This window comes from Bombina bombina, chromosome 6 (genome assembly GCF_027579735.1).
Source record: "Bombina bombina isolate aBomBom1 chromosome 6, aBomBom1.pri, whole genome shotgun sequence".
NCBI lineage: Eukaryota > Metazoa > Chordata > Amphibia > Anura > Bombinatoridae > Bombina > Bombina bombina.
Genome location: NC_069504.1, coordinates 474310068 through 474325335, shown reverse-complemented (window position 1 = coordinate 474325335; position 15268 = coordinate 474310068). Strand labels below are relative to the sequence as shown.

Here is a 15268-nt window from a genome sequence, read left to right as displayed (position 1 = left end):
AATGCAAAGTAAATCACCTGTATCTTTACTGGCTTGCAATACCTGATTTTTGCCACATAGGTTAGTAGAGCTCACGTTCCCTTTCCCTTCAGTATGTTGCTGTGTTTTAGGTCTAAAGCCTGGGGACTATATTAGTAAAAGCACAGGCAGAGAAACAGCAGATGACAGAGGGGTTGAGAGAATAGGACCTTAAGAGTGGGATACTGGCACACTTGGTAGACTGCACAAAGATGGACAAGACACAGACCTCATACAGGGCACAGCAGGTTGAACGAATCTCTGTGCAGCACAGATTGCAACAGGTACAGTGATTCTCTTTCTGCAAGTGTTTGGGGTTATACCATGACACATTATTGGAAAGGAAACTAGAGAATTCTCTCTGAAGACCAAATTACAGCAGAGACAATGAAAGACATGAAAGAACAGAAAACAAGTATCTCTTTTGAGAAAAGGCCAAGTCTGAGAAGAAAGAAGGTTGCACAAAGTACTAAGATATTAAACGGTAACCTCTCCTCCAGAGGAAACTAATTACTTGTGATCTCCTCAAATCTCAGACTGCACCCCAAACTGAGATCCTGTAGTTAAAAGAAAATATTGTCCAAAAGGACGAATATATATCACCTTCAGAAAAAAACTGGAGTGGAAAAGAAACCAATAGGCCAAGGACTGTTTTATAGAGGAATTCAAAAGGAATGTTATTAAATTGATTGTAATCCCTGTACTAAGGAAGCAAGCAAGCCAAACTGATATCTGCTAAAGAACATGCAAAGGAACATCTGACAGCGAAACCATTCAACCAATATGTCCATACATAGAACAAATAGTGGAGAAAGAATAATCTGTTGAACTTGAATCTGTATGGATCCGTAAAAGAAACTCGCATGGTACAGTCTACAAAAACTCTTAGAAATAAAACACATAACTGAGGGCAAAGAACTTTCTTAAAAGGGAATCTCCCACCATGCCTGCAAATAACAACAGTATACTGATGTTAAAATACAGTTAAAAATAAAACATGGAAACTGAACCATGAATACCCTGAAGACTTATAACAAACAAAGGAGTTCCTAGGCCCTTTGCAAAAAGGCATGCGAGCTATAGTAAGTTCCAAAGGAAGAACCACAACCAGAAAGCATTTGTCAAAAAGGACAAATGTAGGAACTGGTGGTGATCTTAAGGATATGAATATGAAGGAAAGCATCCTTCAAATCTATCAAGAATATAAATGAACCCTAGTAGCTAGGGCAAAATGGATCAAACAGAAACTGTTTTGAAAGTAGAAAACAGACCGATTGGGTTAAAAAATACTGATTGGATTAAAAACCATTGATCTTATTCTAAAAACTGGAATCAGTACTATCACCTCTTAGGTTCCAGGTCAAGGAGAAAAAAAGAACTCCTGTCTGGACAAGATCTCACAGAAAAGAAGCTATACTAACATTTCAAATGAAATGTATGCCTGAAGTCCAAACTGTAACCATAAGCAGACCTGAATAGAATATAGAAATTTTGGCTTGGAAGATTAAGGTATTTGTAAAATAGATTGTTTGGCCTTATTAAAAAAACTAAAAAAACAGACTTCCAAGCAGCTTTGGAAGAATCTAGTTATTGAAAAGAGGAAAATGTTGGTTTCTAGACTGACAAGGAATGAAAATGGTAGTAAAATCGGTAATTTTCTTTAGACCTCTACTGAGGAAGAAACTTCCTACATCCACCAGTGAGAGAAAATAAATAAAGCCTTACCCCGAAAAAAGAGATACATTCTACTCACCATGAAGTGAGAACCAGAGCTCTTCTGGGAGTACTGTAAAATTCATATCTGAACATTACTATTAACAATGACTAAAAATATTTTCAAATAAAGAACTTTCTGATGATTTAATGAATTTTGAGAACTTCTAAAGCAAATCAGACAGATTTCCACATCAAAGAAAAAAGACTGCAATTACCCCAGTTATATCAAAGCTGTTGAAACCAGGAATCACTCTTGTAGAAAAACAAAGTCTCTCAAATGAAAGAATCCAAATTTCTTTTCAATACGATCGATGAAAATGAGCCATCCTCAAAGGGAAATCATATGCTAAAGTGGTAATTGTCATGTTCATCTTGAAAAAGAATTCCCCAAAGCTCTACAAAATAAGATGATAAATTGAACATCCTTAAAAATTCAGAAAACTGAGAAAATAAAGTCCTGAAGTAGCCATCTAGCAAATAATTGTACAATAGATCGTACATCAGCTGCATCAGGGTTTTGGAGACCTAAAATACTTAAAACGTCTCAGCAAATTGCAAATATGTGGATAAAAACATTTTCTCCCCACAGTGGCAATTCTGTGGTTGAAAGGACCTTTGTTAAGGCACTTCTAACAGGCTTTAACTTTTCCATATCAGAAGTGACAAGAGAATAGAACCGACCTCTGCAGAATTGCAGAGCCTAAGATACAAGTAGGCTTCATATGCCTCTTAAGCAGGATAATGATCCTGATTCTCACCTACTAAAGACAAATCTGATGATTCAGAGTCTGAAGTTTAAAGACCTTCCTTAAAGGGACACAAAACCCAAAATGTTTCTTGTATGATTCATATAGAGAATGTAATATTATCAAATTTGCATCATTCTCATGTTATTCTTTGTTGAAGAGATATCTAGATAGATAGTGTTTACATGTCTGGAGCACTACCTGACAGGAAATACTGCTGCCATCTTGTGCTCTTGCTAATGTATATCATTGTTACCATATAATGCTGCAAACGTGAGCAAACTCCTGAGCTTACCTCACTGCTTTTCAGCAAAGGATAATAGGAAAACAAAGAAAATTTGATAATAGAAATAAAACTAAAAGTTGTTTAAAATTGTATGCTTGATCCTAATCATGAAAGAAAAATGTTGGTTTTATGTCTCTTTAACTGAACTAAACTAACTCAGAATCAGTTACTAGATAACTCAACTGTAGCAAGATTATCAGACAAAATATTTGCGCTGACTTGGAGAAGGCTTAGTCATACCTGCAGAAATTTTATACCAAATCTGTAAAACTCCCTTGTACCCTGAAAAATAAGGTACAGAATCCTTTAGAGAAAACTTTAGCATTATAATAGAAAGCATAAAAAGTTCCATATAGAATTGCAAAGCTGAACAGGTAGTAATTAATACGTTTGCAAATATACACTTAGGTTAACAAATATACACTTAGATTAACAAATATACACTTAGGTTAACAAATATACACTTAGGTTAACAAATATGCACTTAGATTAACAAATATACACTTAGGTTAACAAATATACACTTAGGTTAACAAATATACACTTAGGTTAACTAAAAGATCTAGATGCATAATAGTGGGAACCACCAAATCAATTTGTACTGTGTAAGTTTGAACAAATATGACAGTAAATACATGACAGCAAATTAAAATACTGGGACTTAAAGAGAATAAGTGTGAGCCATAAAGTAAGACCCCCTTTGAAATACTATGTTAAAATAGTAAGTCTACAGATATGATATATATACAATACATATACACATAACAATTATGAACTGGGATACACTTATTAAAAAGTCTAAAAAAAATGGCTAAAAAAATTCTTGAGCGGAACCCACTGAAGGAGAACAAACCACCTTGGAACAGAAGAGGTACTCATATGAGAGTGTAACAATGAATTTAAACAGGAGCTGCAAAGCATACATTTATTTGGTGGGAATAAAAAATCTGTAGATCCTCCCTTCTAATAGGTCTGAACCAGAAGAGACAGTTCCAGACCGCTCCATGGTGCAACAATCAAATGTGTAAATCAGGGATGTGCACTCAGGGGAGGCAGATGAGGGGGTGTCTCACTTGCCTTGTCTAATGAGGGGGGGGGAGAATCATTAATCCTTCTATATAAAAAAAAATCCCCCATGTTAAGCTATGGAGATAGGCAGTGAGAAGCCCTGCCTCTCTCCATTGCACAACATGACTACTATGCTGCCTATGAGCCACGAGTGTCAGCACCACCCTCTGGTTGATTGAAGCTCAGCACGACCAATAAGCCCCCAATTGAGGCAGCTCTCATAGCTGCCTCTTAGGTAGGAGCCAGTCAGCACCAGTCACATTACTGGTGATTGACAGCACCAGGAGAATGTGACTGGAGTTGTCACACTGGACTGGAGGGCAGGCTGAGCAGGGCACTGCAGACTGAGAGGAAGAACTAGGAAGAGGCGGAGGAGCTGAGCGGCTCAAGTGGAGGGAAGTCAGAAGAAACAAAAATACATAGTCATAACAAAATATAGCAGAACCTTCATCCGTAAGTGAAGACAACTCAAATGCAGAGTTTAGGATTGAAGATTCGTATAGTGTTAAACAGAGTTTTTCTCAGACTGTGTATGGAAAATCCAATTTGCGCAAACGTAAGAGCTCTTCAGACTGCAAGAAGAATCCTCAACTTCCAACAAACCAAATGGTAAAGAACTGCAAGAGGAGAAGAACTTCCATGCAAAAGATAAATACACAGAAAAACAAAGGTGCAGAGAAGAAAAAAAACCTTCTTAAGCAGAGAGAGCCAGCAAGGCTTCAAACACACTGTTTGCCTGAGCTTGGCCTGTTACAGGAGCATAAATAAATTCTGCAGAACCCGGAGTGGTTGGATGACACAATAATCGATGTAGCTCAGAGTCTACTGAAGAGACAATTCCACGTTGATGGTTTGCAGTACATTGTCCTGTCACAGATGTTTATTCAACCATTTATGGGATTATCAGCCCAAATTCACAATGATCCAGTCCATCATCACTGGTTCACATCTTGTTACAGGACAAATAAAGTGGAAATAGCAGACAGTTTGAAACCTAGCTCCCTCTCCTATGTAATCCAGAAACAACTTTGTGAATACTATGGATCTGTACTCACTGAGTCACTCAAAAAGGTGACTTTTCTCAACGTGGAACAGCAACCAAATTGCAATGACTGTGGCGTGTTTGCCATAGCAAATGCCTTTGACCTCCTGGCACCTAATAAGGATCCAACATGCAGATACAACAACAAAAAGATGAGAAATCATCTCATTCCATTCCTGGAAAATGGTCATATCAGCGAATTCCCCCAAAATACCATAAACCCTTTCGATATATTCATTGCACTTTATTTCGGAATGCAAAATTACATCGATATATCAAATTTTTTACCATCAATTCTGTATTTGGATAAAAATATTCTAAAATAAATTAAATAAAAAAAACTGAAAATGTGTTTGTGTAATTTTTTACTATACTATATAGTTTTAAGAAATATAATATTGAGAACATAAGGTAAGGTGACTTGCATGGTAGTACCACTGCTGACTCACTCCTGAATTTTACACTACATTATCCCTTTAAAAAAAAACAAAATCCATAAAAGGTCAGTAAGTGTGGGAGGGGGCTTGGGGTGTGTATAAGAGGAACAATGCACTTGGAGGTTTGTGCTAAATGGTGGGAGACATACTAGTGGTTGTTTGTAAGTGTAGGAGAGCAAGTCCAAAAGTATAGAACAGACAGCTGCTTGTGGGTGTATGTTAATGTGGAAGGAGCACTATTGTTGTGAATGTAAGTAATGTTGGGGGGGGGGGGTCCCAAGAGGTGTGTGTTATGGGTCCACACCCTTCAACACATATTGGGTGGGGAGTGCTAGGTGACTTATATGGGACTCCACACCAAGCTGATCAGCGCTGAAAGGTAAGAACATTTCCAGAAAGCTTTCAGGATGGAAGTGCAAGGCTGCCTGACAGTGCGTAGCACTGTGCTTCCAGGTGGCGGCTGCTCACACACTGGTGCCCTCTAAATACACAACACAGATGTAAACACAGAGAATATGTGTAAATGTAAAGTGTGAGGCAGATAGAAACAGTGACAGGCACCGGACAAATTTGCAGTGGGCCGTCTGGTTAGTTTAGCCCTGCCCACAGGTCAGTGTAAAGATGTGGAGTTCCTCTCAGGCCCCTTATTGTTGAAGTGGTAGAAGTCCTGCTCTATGGGTGGAGCTAGTGGGGCACCTGCAGCAGGCCTGGTGCTTTGTTGCCTGCAATTAGACTTTGCTGATGTGGCATTAAACGATGATTGTGCATCAACAGTGCACCGCATATCCTTAGCGTCCCACCCCCAGCTTCTCCCTCACTACTGGCTTGAGGTGTCAGGGCTGCTCTGAACAGAGGTCTTTCCTCTGCAAATATGTGGGGACCAAACTTTGTGCTAATATGGACTTCAGAACTGGCACTGGTACTTGGAATATTGTAATTTCACTGTCTTTATCAATCCTTTTTTTCCTTCTCTGGATACAGTTTTAGAAATATTTTTTATGGCACAATCTGCATTAGAATACTGTAAATATACACTTGTAAATTGATATGCAGCAGCCTGCAGCTTCTCCCAGCAATATATTGCAGCATGTCAGAGCTATTTTATAGCAGTTGTGCATTGCATATTGATAGTGTGCTGCCCCCACCTTCTGCCTCACTGCTTGCTCACAATGTTAGGAGGGCTCTGTGGGGACCATACGTTGTGCTTTTATTTTGGAGGTGTTGGGGAAATAGTACTTTATCATGTAGTAGCAGGGGGAGGGAGTTGCAGTAAGTTTGTGCACATATCCCTCCCATAAGCAGCATTGGCAAGTATAGAATAAGTGGAACTTCCAAAAGTAATGTGCATCATGTGATTTTAGGGTCACAGTTAAAGGGACATGAAACCCACATTTTTTCCTTCATAATTTTGAACGAGTATGCAATTTTAAACAACTTTCCAAGTTACTTTTATTATCTCATTTGCTTCATTCTCTTGATATACTTTGTTGAAAAGCATATCTAAATAGGCTCAGTAGCTGCTGATTGGTGGCTGCAAATAGATGCCTTGTGTGATTGGCTCACCCATGTGCATTGCTATTTCTTCAGTAAAGGATATTTTAAGAATGAAGCAAATTAGATAATACAAGTAAATTTGAATGTTGTTTAAAATTGTATTCTCTATCGGAATCTTGAAAGAAAAATTTTGGGCTTCATGTCCCTTTAAGTTTCCCTCCATGCTGGTTTCCTTTAATCAAATGCTAGTATTTTAGCATAATTCAGTCTTTCTAGGGTACATGTAAACAATTTGTTAGTGTTGGTGTTTTTTTTGTCACTCTGTGTTGCTGTCACAAAAGTGCTGCCAGCTAGTTTTTCTGGTCCTGTCAACTAACATGTTTTACTGCAATTCCACACTGCTCTTCTCACTCTTTACCTCACCCTGCTCCAGTCTGTTGCTGACTTGAATGAACATTTACCCAGGTCTTTGTTGTAACTGCAATGGGAGACTGAGAAACGTCATTCAAATTCATCATCTTGATTTATTACATGTAGAACCTCAGGATTCCCATTTACTTGCCTGTAAAATTCTCATATGCTTTAAGTTCATATTCATTCTTGTCCCTGATACAGATTGTTGTGCACTTTTCCCCCTATTCTCTTGTGCTTAATAACACCCCAATGTAAATGAAATGTGTGAGATTCAAATGAGTTGTTGTTTGTGCATATAAAATGTGCCTGTGTCAAACCTAGTGTGTTTTATTGATTATGTATGCTGTCCATTGTGTATGTTTTGCTTTGATTGTATGCTGTGTAGTGTGTTTATGTGTACATATATTGCTGTATGTTATGATATGTGTGTGTGTATATCTGTATGCTGTGTGTGTAGACATATATATGTTTGTTGTATGTGTACAAGTATATCTATTATAATTATTTCTAGTCTCATAAGTGTGTGCTGTGTAGTTTGGTGTAATTAGTGCATGTGTCTGCTATGCATAAAATTACATTATTTCTTTCATGTAATTGGCAAGAGTCCATGAGCTAGTGACGTATGGGATATACAATCCTACCAGGAGGGGCAAAGTTTCCCAAACCTCAAAATGCCTATAAATACACCTCTCACCACACCCACAATTCAGTTTTACAAACTTTGCCTCCTATGGAGGTGGTGAAGTAAGTTTGTGCTAGATTTCTACGTTGATATGCGCTTCTCAGCATTTTAAAGCCCGGTTTCTCTCAGAGTGCAGTGAATGTCAGAGGGATGAGAAGGGAGTATCTCCTATTGAATAGAATGGTCTTCCTAACAGGGATCTATTTCATAGGTTCTCTGTTATCGGTCGTAGAGATTCATCTCCTCCCTCCCTTTTCAGATCGACGATATACTCTTATATACCATTACCTCTACTGATTCTCGTTTCAGTACTGGTTTGGCTATCTGCTATATGTGGATGGGTGTCTTTTGGTAAGTATGTTTCATTTACTTAAGACACTCTCAGCTATGGTTTGGCACTTTATATATAAAGTTCTAAATATATGCTTGTACTTATATTTGCCATGATTCAGGTTTATCAGTATATTTCCTTTTTGCAGACGGTCAGTTTCATATCTGGGAAATGCTTTAAAAAATAAAATACAAATAAAAAAAAAATATTTCTTACCTGAGGTTTACAAATTGACTTTTTCTAAATTGCGGGCTGTATTAGGCTTGCGAGAGCACAAAATGCTATAATTTATTGCGTCATTCTTGGCACGAGACTTTTTTGGCGCGAAAAATTACGTTTGTTGACGTAAATTCGTCATTTCCTGCATCTTAGTTGGCGCCGAGTCTTTTCACGAGGTTGCGTCATCTATGACGCTTGAGTTTCGTTCCGGACATTTTTGGCGCCAAAAGTGTTTTTCAGTTTGTGGTGCATCATACTTGGCGCCAAACATTTTTTCATTCTGTTTGCATTTTTTCCCATTCTTGAAACTGCCATATAAGGAAATTGATAATTTTGCTTTATATGTTGTTTTTTCTTTTACATATTGCAAGATGTCTCAATCTGATCCTGTCTCAGAATCTACTACTGGAATCCTGCTGCCTGATATCGGTTCTACCAAAGCTAAGTGCATTTGTTGTAAACTTGTGGTAACTGTTCCTCCAGCTGTGGTTTGTAATTGTTGTCATGATAAACTTTTACATGCAGAGAATGTTTCCATCAGTAGTAGTTCATTACATGTTGCTGGTCCATCAACATCTAATGCTCAGGATATTCCTGTAAATTTAAGAGAATTTATTTCTGATTCCATTCAGAACGCTTTGTCTGCCATTCCGCCTTCTAATAAACGTAAAAGGTCTTTTAAAACTTCTCATAGAGTTGATGAATTTTCTAATGACCAACAACATACTGATTTATCTATCTCTGATTCAGAGGATCCTGCCTCAGATATTGACACTGACAAATCCTCTTATTTATTTAAAATGGAGTATATTCGTTTTTTATTAAAAGAACTGTTGATTGCATTAGATATGGAGGAGACTAGTCCTCTTGATACTAAAACTAGTAAATGTTTAAATTCGGTTTATAAACCTCATGTAGTTATTCCAGAGGTTTTTCCAGTTCCTGATGCTATTTCAGATATGATTTCGAAGGAATGGAATAGACTGGGTACTTCTTTTACTCCTTCTTCAAGGTTTAAAAAATTGTATCCTTTGCATTGCCTACTGATAGATTGGAGTTTTGGGAAAAGATCCCCAAAGTTGATGGGGCCATCTCTACTCTAAACATACAACTATTCCTACGGAAGATAGTACTTCTTTTAAGGATCCTTTAGATAGGAAGCTTGAATCTTATCTAAGGAAAGCTTATTTATGTTCAGGCCCTCCTGCTATTTCTTTGGCTGATGTTGCAGCTGCTTCAACTTTTTGGTTGGAAACTTTAGCGCAACAAGTATCAGATCATAATGTGTATAGCATTGTTAAATTAATTCAACATGCTAATAATTTAATTTGTGATGCCATTTTGATATCATCAGAATTGATGTTAGATATATGTCTTTAGCTATTTTAGCTAGAAGAGCTTTATGGCTTAAATCTTGGAATGCTGATATGACTTCTAAATCGACATTGCTATTTCTTTCTTTCCAAGGTAATAAATTATTTGGTTCTCAGTTGGATTCTATAATTTCAACTGTCACTGGGGGGAAGGGAGCTTTTTTGCCTCAGGATAAAAAATCTAAGGGTAAATTTAAAGCTTCTAACCGTTTTCATTCCTTTCAACAGAATAAGGAACAGAAACCTAGTTCTTCCCCTAAGGAATCTGTCTCCAATTGGAAGCCTTCCTCAATCTGGAATAAATCTAAGCCATTTAAGAGATCTAAACCAGCCCCCAAGTCCGCATGAAGGTGCGGCCCTCATTCCAGCTCAGCTGGTAGGGGGCAGACTAAAATTTTTCAAGGATGTTTGGATAAATTCAGTCCTAAATCATTGGATTCAGAACATTGTCTCTCAGGGGTACAGAATAGGCTTCAGAGTAAGACCGCCTGTGAGAAGCTTCTTTCTCTCACGCATTCCAGTGAATCCAGAGAAAGCGCAGGCTTTCCTGAAGTGTGTTTCAGACCTGGAGTTATCTGGGGTAATCGTGCCAGTTCCTTTTCAGAAACAGGGTCTGGGGTTTTATTTAAATCTGTTCATTGTCCCAAAGAAAGAAAATTAATTCAGACCAGTTCTGGATCTAAAGGTCTTGAATCGTTATGTAAGAGTACCAACATTCCAAATGGTGACTATAAGGACTATTCTGCCTTTTGTTCAGCAAGGGCATTATATGTCCACAATAGACTTACAGGATGCATATCTTCATATTCCGATTCATCCAGATCACTATCAGTTCCTGAGATTCTCTTTTCTAGACAAGCATTACCAATTTGTTGCTCTTCCTTTTGGCCTAGCGACAGCTCCAAGGATCTTTTCAAAGGTTCTCGGTGCCCTACTCTCTGTAATCATAGAGCGGGGTATTGCAGTGTTTCCTTATTTGGACGATATCTTGGTACTTGCTCAGTCTTTACGTTCTGCAGAATCTCACACGAATCAACTAGTGTTGTTTCTTCAAAGACATGGTTGGAGGATCAATTTACCAAAAAGTTATTTGATTCCTCAGACAAGGATAACCATTCTAGGTTTCCAAATAGATTCAGTAACCATGACTTTGTCTCTAACAGACAAGAGATGTTCAGTCTCAATCATTCCCTTCAGTAGCTATGTGCATGGAGGTTTTAGGTCTCATGACTGCAGCATCGGACGCAATCCCCTTTGCTCGTTTTCACATGAGACCTCTACAGCTTTGTATGCTGAACCAATGGTGCAGGGGTTATACAAGGATATCACAATTAATATCCTTAGATCCCAATGTTCGACTATCTCTGACTTGGTGGTTAGATCACCATCGTATAGTTCAAGGGGCCTCTTTTGTTCATCAAACTTGGACTGTGATCACAACAGATGCGAGTCTTTCAGGTTGAGGAGCTGTCTGGGGATCTCTGACAGCACAAGGGGTTTGGAAATCTAAAGAGGCGAGATTACCAATCAATATTTTGGAACTGTGCGATTCTCAGAGTTCTTGAGTTTTGGCCTCTATTGAAGAGAGAGCCATTTATTTGTTTTCAGACAGACAATGTCCCAACTGTGGCATATGTCAATCATCAGGGTGGGACTCACAGTCCTCAAGCTATGAAAGAAGTATCCCGGATACTTGTTTGGGCAGAATCCAGCTCCTGTCTAATTTCTGCGGTCCATATCCCAGGTATAGACAATTGGGAAGTGGATTATCTTAGTCGTCAAGCTTTACATCTGGGAGAGTGGTCTCTTCACCCAGATGTGTTTTTTTCAAATTGTTCAGATGTGGGGGCTTCCAGAAATAGATCTGATGGCATCTCATCTAAACAAGAAACTTCCCAGGTACCTGTCCATTTCCAGGGATCCTCAGGCAGAAGCAGTGGATGCATTGACACTTCCTTGGAGTTATCAACCTGCCTATATTTTTCCGCCTCTAGTTCTTCTTCCAAGAGTGATTTCCAAGATCATCATGGAGCAATCATTTGTACTGCTGGTGGCTCCAGTATGGGCTCACAGGTTTTGGTATGTGGATCTTGTTTGGATGTCCAGTTGCCAACCATGGCCACTTCCACTAAGGCCAGACCTTCTATCTCAAGGTCCGTTTTTCCATCAGGATCTCAAATCATTAAATTTGAAGGTATGGAAATTGAACGCTTAGTGCTTAGTCAGAGAGGTTTCTCTGACTCAGTGATTAATACTATGTTCCAGGCTCATAAATCTGTTTCTAGAAAGATTTATTATTGAGTTTAGAAGACTTACATTTCATGGTATTCTTCTCATAGATTCTCTTGGCATTCTTTTAGAATTCCTAGAATTTTACAGTTTCTTCAGGATGGTTTGGATAAGGGTTTGTCTGCAAGTTCCTTGAAAGGACAAATCTCTGCTCTTTCTGTTTTATTCCACAGCAGAATTGCTAATTTCCCTGATATTCATTGTTTTGTACAGGCTTTGGTTCGTATCAAGCCTGTCATTAAATCAATCTCTACTCCTTGGAGTCTTAATTTGGTTTTGAAGGCTTTACATGCTCCTCTGTTTGAGCCTATGCATTCTTTGGACATTAAATTGCTTTCTTGGAAAGTGTTGTTTCTTTTGGCCATCTCTTCTGCTAGAAGAGTTTCTGAATTATCTGCTCTTTCTTGTGAGTCTCCTTTTCTGATTTTTCATCAGGATAAGGCAGTTTTGCTGACTTAATTTAAATTCTTACCTAAAGTTGTGAATTCCAACAACATTAGGAGGGAAATTGTTGTCCCTTCTTTGTGTCCCCATCCTAAGAATTCTTTGGAAAGATCTTTGTATTCTTTATGTGGTGAGAGCTTTGAAATATTATGTTGAAGCTACTAAAGATTTCAGGAAGACTTCTAGTCTATTTGTTATCTTTTCTGGTTCTAGGAAAGGCCAGAAGGTTTCTGGCATTTCTTTAGCATCTTGGTTATAGCTTTTGATTCATCTTGCTTATTTGGAGTCGGGTAAATCCCTGCCTCAGAGGATTACAGCTCATTCTACTAGTTTCCACTTCCTGGGCTTTTAAGAATGAAGCTTCAGTTGATCAGATTTGCAAAGCAGCAACTTGGTCTTCTTTGCATACATTTACTAAGTTCTACCATTTTGATGTTTTTTCTTCTTCAGAAGCAGTTTTTGGTAGAAAAGTTCTTCGGGCAGCTGTTTCAGTTTGATTCTTCTGCTTATAATTTCAGTTTTCGTCATTATAAGTTTAAAACTTATGATTTGGGTTGTGCATTAATTTTTTCAGCGGAATTGGCTGTCTTTATTTTTTATCCCTCCCTTAGCATAAAAGCTGTGTAATGCAGCAGTGCTATGGCATAAAGGGAAGTCTGTCTTTAAAAAGCAGGCTAAAAGTAAAAAGGTGAGTCATTGTGAACCTCATTTGCATATCTTACCCAGATTCCTTTGCTGCATTGGAAACAGTGTAGTCAGAGAGTTTCTGGGTTTAAAGCAAGTCTTCTGACTTGTTTAGATTTGTAAATGGTTTACATAATGAGTTATTTTCTCTATATTTTGTATTTAGTGGAGGATTTTAAACTCACTTTTCACCTCCCCATAATTTTAATTGTTGTTATATATATACTGTATCTGCCTATACAATGAAATTAATATGTTCAGATAAATATCTATTTTACAATAAAATAAAAAACATTCAGTGAAGAACATAATATTTTAAAGTATTTCTATTACAAAAACATTAAAACAAATTAATATTGAATAAAAATGAGATTGCACGTTTAAAAGGTAAATGACTGGGAAGGCCTCTCTACATATGTGTATATATGGGTTTAAATGTGTATAAATGTATATATGTACACACATATTTAGAAACAATATATATATATATATATATATATATATATATATGTGTGTGTATACACACATACACTGTATATATACTCAAAAATTTGTAAACATACAAAATAGGATTGGGTAAAAAAGTGAAATAAACAGATAAGATACCACAGAGATGACTTACTTTCAGAACTCAGAAGGCAATCTGTTGAATCTGTCCCATACTCATTCTGGATTGTGCATTGATACACACCACAGTCTTTCACTGATGCCTGCACTATTGCAAGAGCTACCTGCCCTTCATCACCAGAGCTATTGATGGGAAAAAATTAAATTAAATCAATAAGTGCAATGAAGTCCAGTTTTTCAATCAGTGGAATTTACAGATTTTCCAATGAGACAAGGTTAGTGAGGCAAGTTGACAAACAGAATACAAACACAAACAAATGGACTCTCTTTACTCTCCTGTGGTCTTCCAACGTTCCTGAAGGCACATTCAGAGTGCTGAGACAGTGCAAACAAATACATTAGTGGGAATAAGTCAAGAGAAGCACCAACAATGTGTAGTATAATATATTGACCACAGCGAAAAACAAAATAAAGAACAGTGCATGTATTTCTAATGTAGAGATCACGACTCCCTCACAGATATTGAAAATATTGGATATTTTTGTATGTACATGGCTAATGCTGATATAAAATAGTGAGAGAAAAAAAGAAGATTTTAAGATATTAATTTTAACATACTATCACAAAAAGATTTTTCTACTAATCAAATATATGCTCCTGTATATGAATGAATCTGGGCTAGATTACAAGTGAAGCAGTATTTAGCGCTCTTGCTTGAATGTAAGGAGCAAGTGTCGGGTAGCGCTCATATTACAAAAGTTTGCACGCATGCGAAACCTGATGCGTGCTAACTTCAGGACTTCGGATATTGTGACCATGCTAACGCATTTGCCCCACAGACTTCAATTGAGAGCATAGAAGGGTTATTAATATTTCACATCCCAATGTTCTTTACATACAAGGATATGTTATTTTTATTATAAATACATATTTCTATATCAATGAAAGCATAGTCTCTCTTTTTTTATTTTAATCCTGCTTATTCTCAATATAAAACTGCTTTACCTAGGTGCAGAAATTACATTACTATATAGGTAAAAGTAATAATAGCTTCAACTATAGAAGGAGCTTAGTCTCAGATAGAAATGTATTAAGGGCATTATTAATAGTAATTGTGAACTTAAACTGTGTTTAAGTGCTTTTAATCAGTGTGGTGGGTGCAGGGGCATATTATGGCCTAGACCGACAAAGCACGTGCCTAGGGCGACAGATTGGAGAGGAGGAGCATTTTCTGCAGGCTCTGTGGGGAACGGCAGAGTAGGGGGCTTGAATTAAGCAGCCATAGGGGGAAACCATGAGCCGGGGTTGCTGTGAGGCATGGCGGCAGTCACATCAACTGTGTGTCTGTCCCTTTATTAGTGCCCCGGTCCTCCTGAGCCCTACATGTTCGGAGTCCATCTACCTCTGCTCCCTCCCTCAAGGTAGGACCTGCTGCTGCAGTCCCTATGAAGATGCAGT

At 37.8% G+C, this 15268-nt stretch overlaps 1 protein-coding gene across 2 annotated transcripts in view; it reads right to left on the bottom strand.

Annotated features, from left to right (window-relative positions):
• The window catches only part of ALPK3 (alpha kinase 3), a 217871-nt gene that overhangs the window by 24563 nt on the left and 178040 nt on the right, over nucleotides 1-15268 (bottom strand). For both annotated transcript variants that reach the window (XM_053717269.1, XM_053717270.1), the window contains one exon: nucleotides 13866-13993. In XM_053717269.1, the coding sequence (XP_053573244.1) occupies nucleotides 13866-13993 (128 nt within the window). The remainder of the gene's footprint in view (nucleotides 1-13865; nucleotides 13994-15268) is intronic.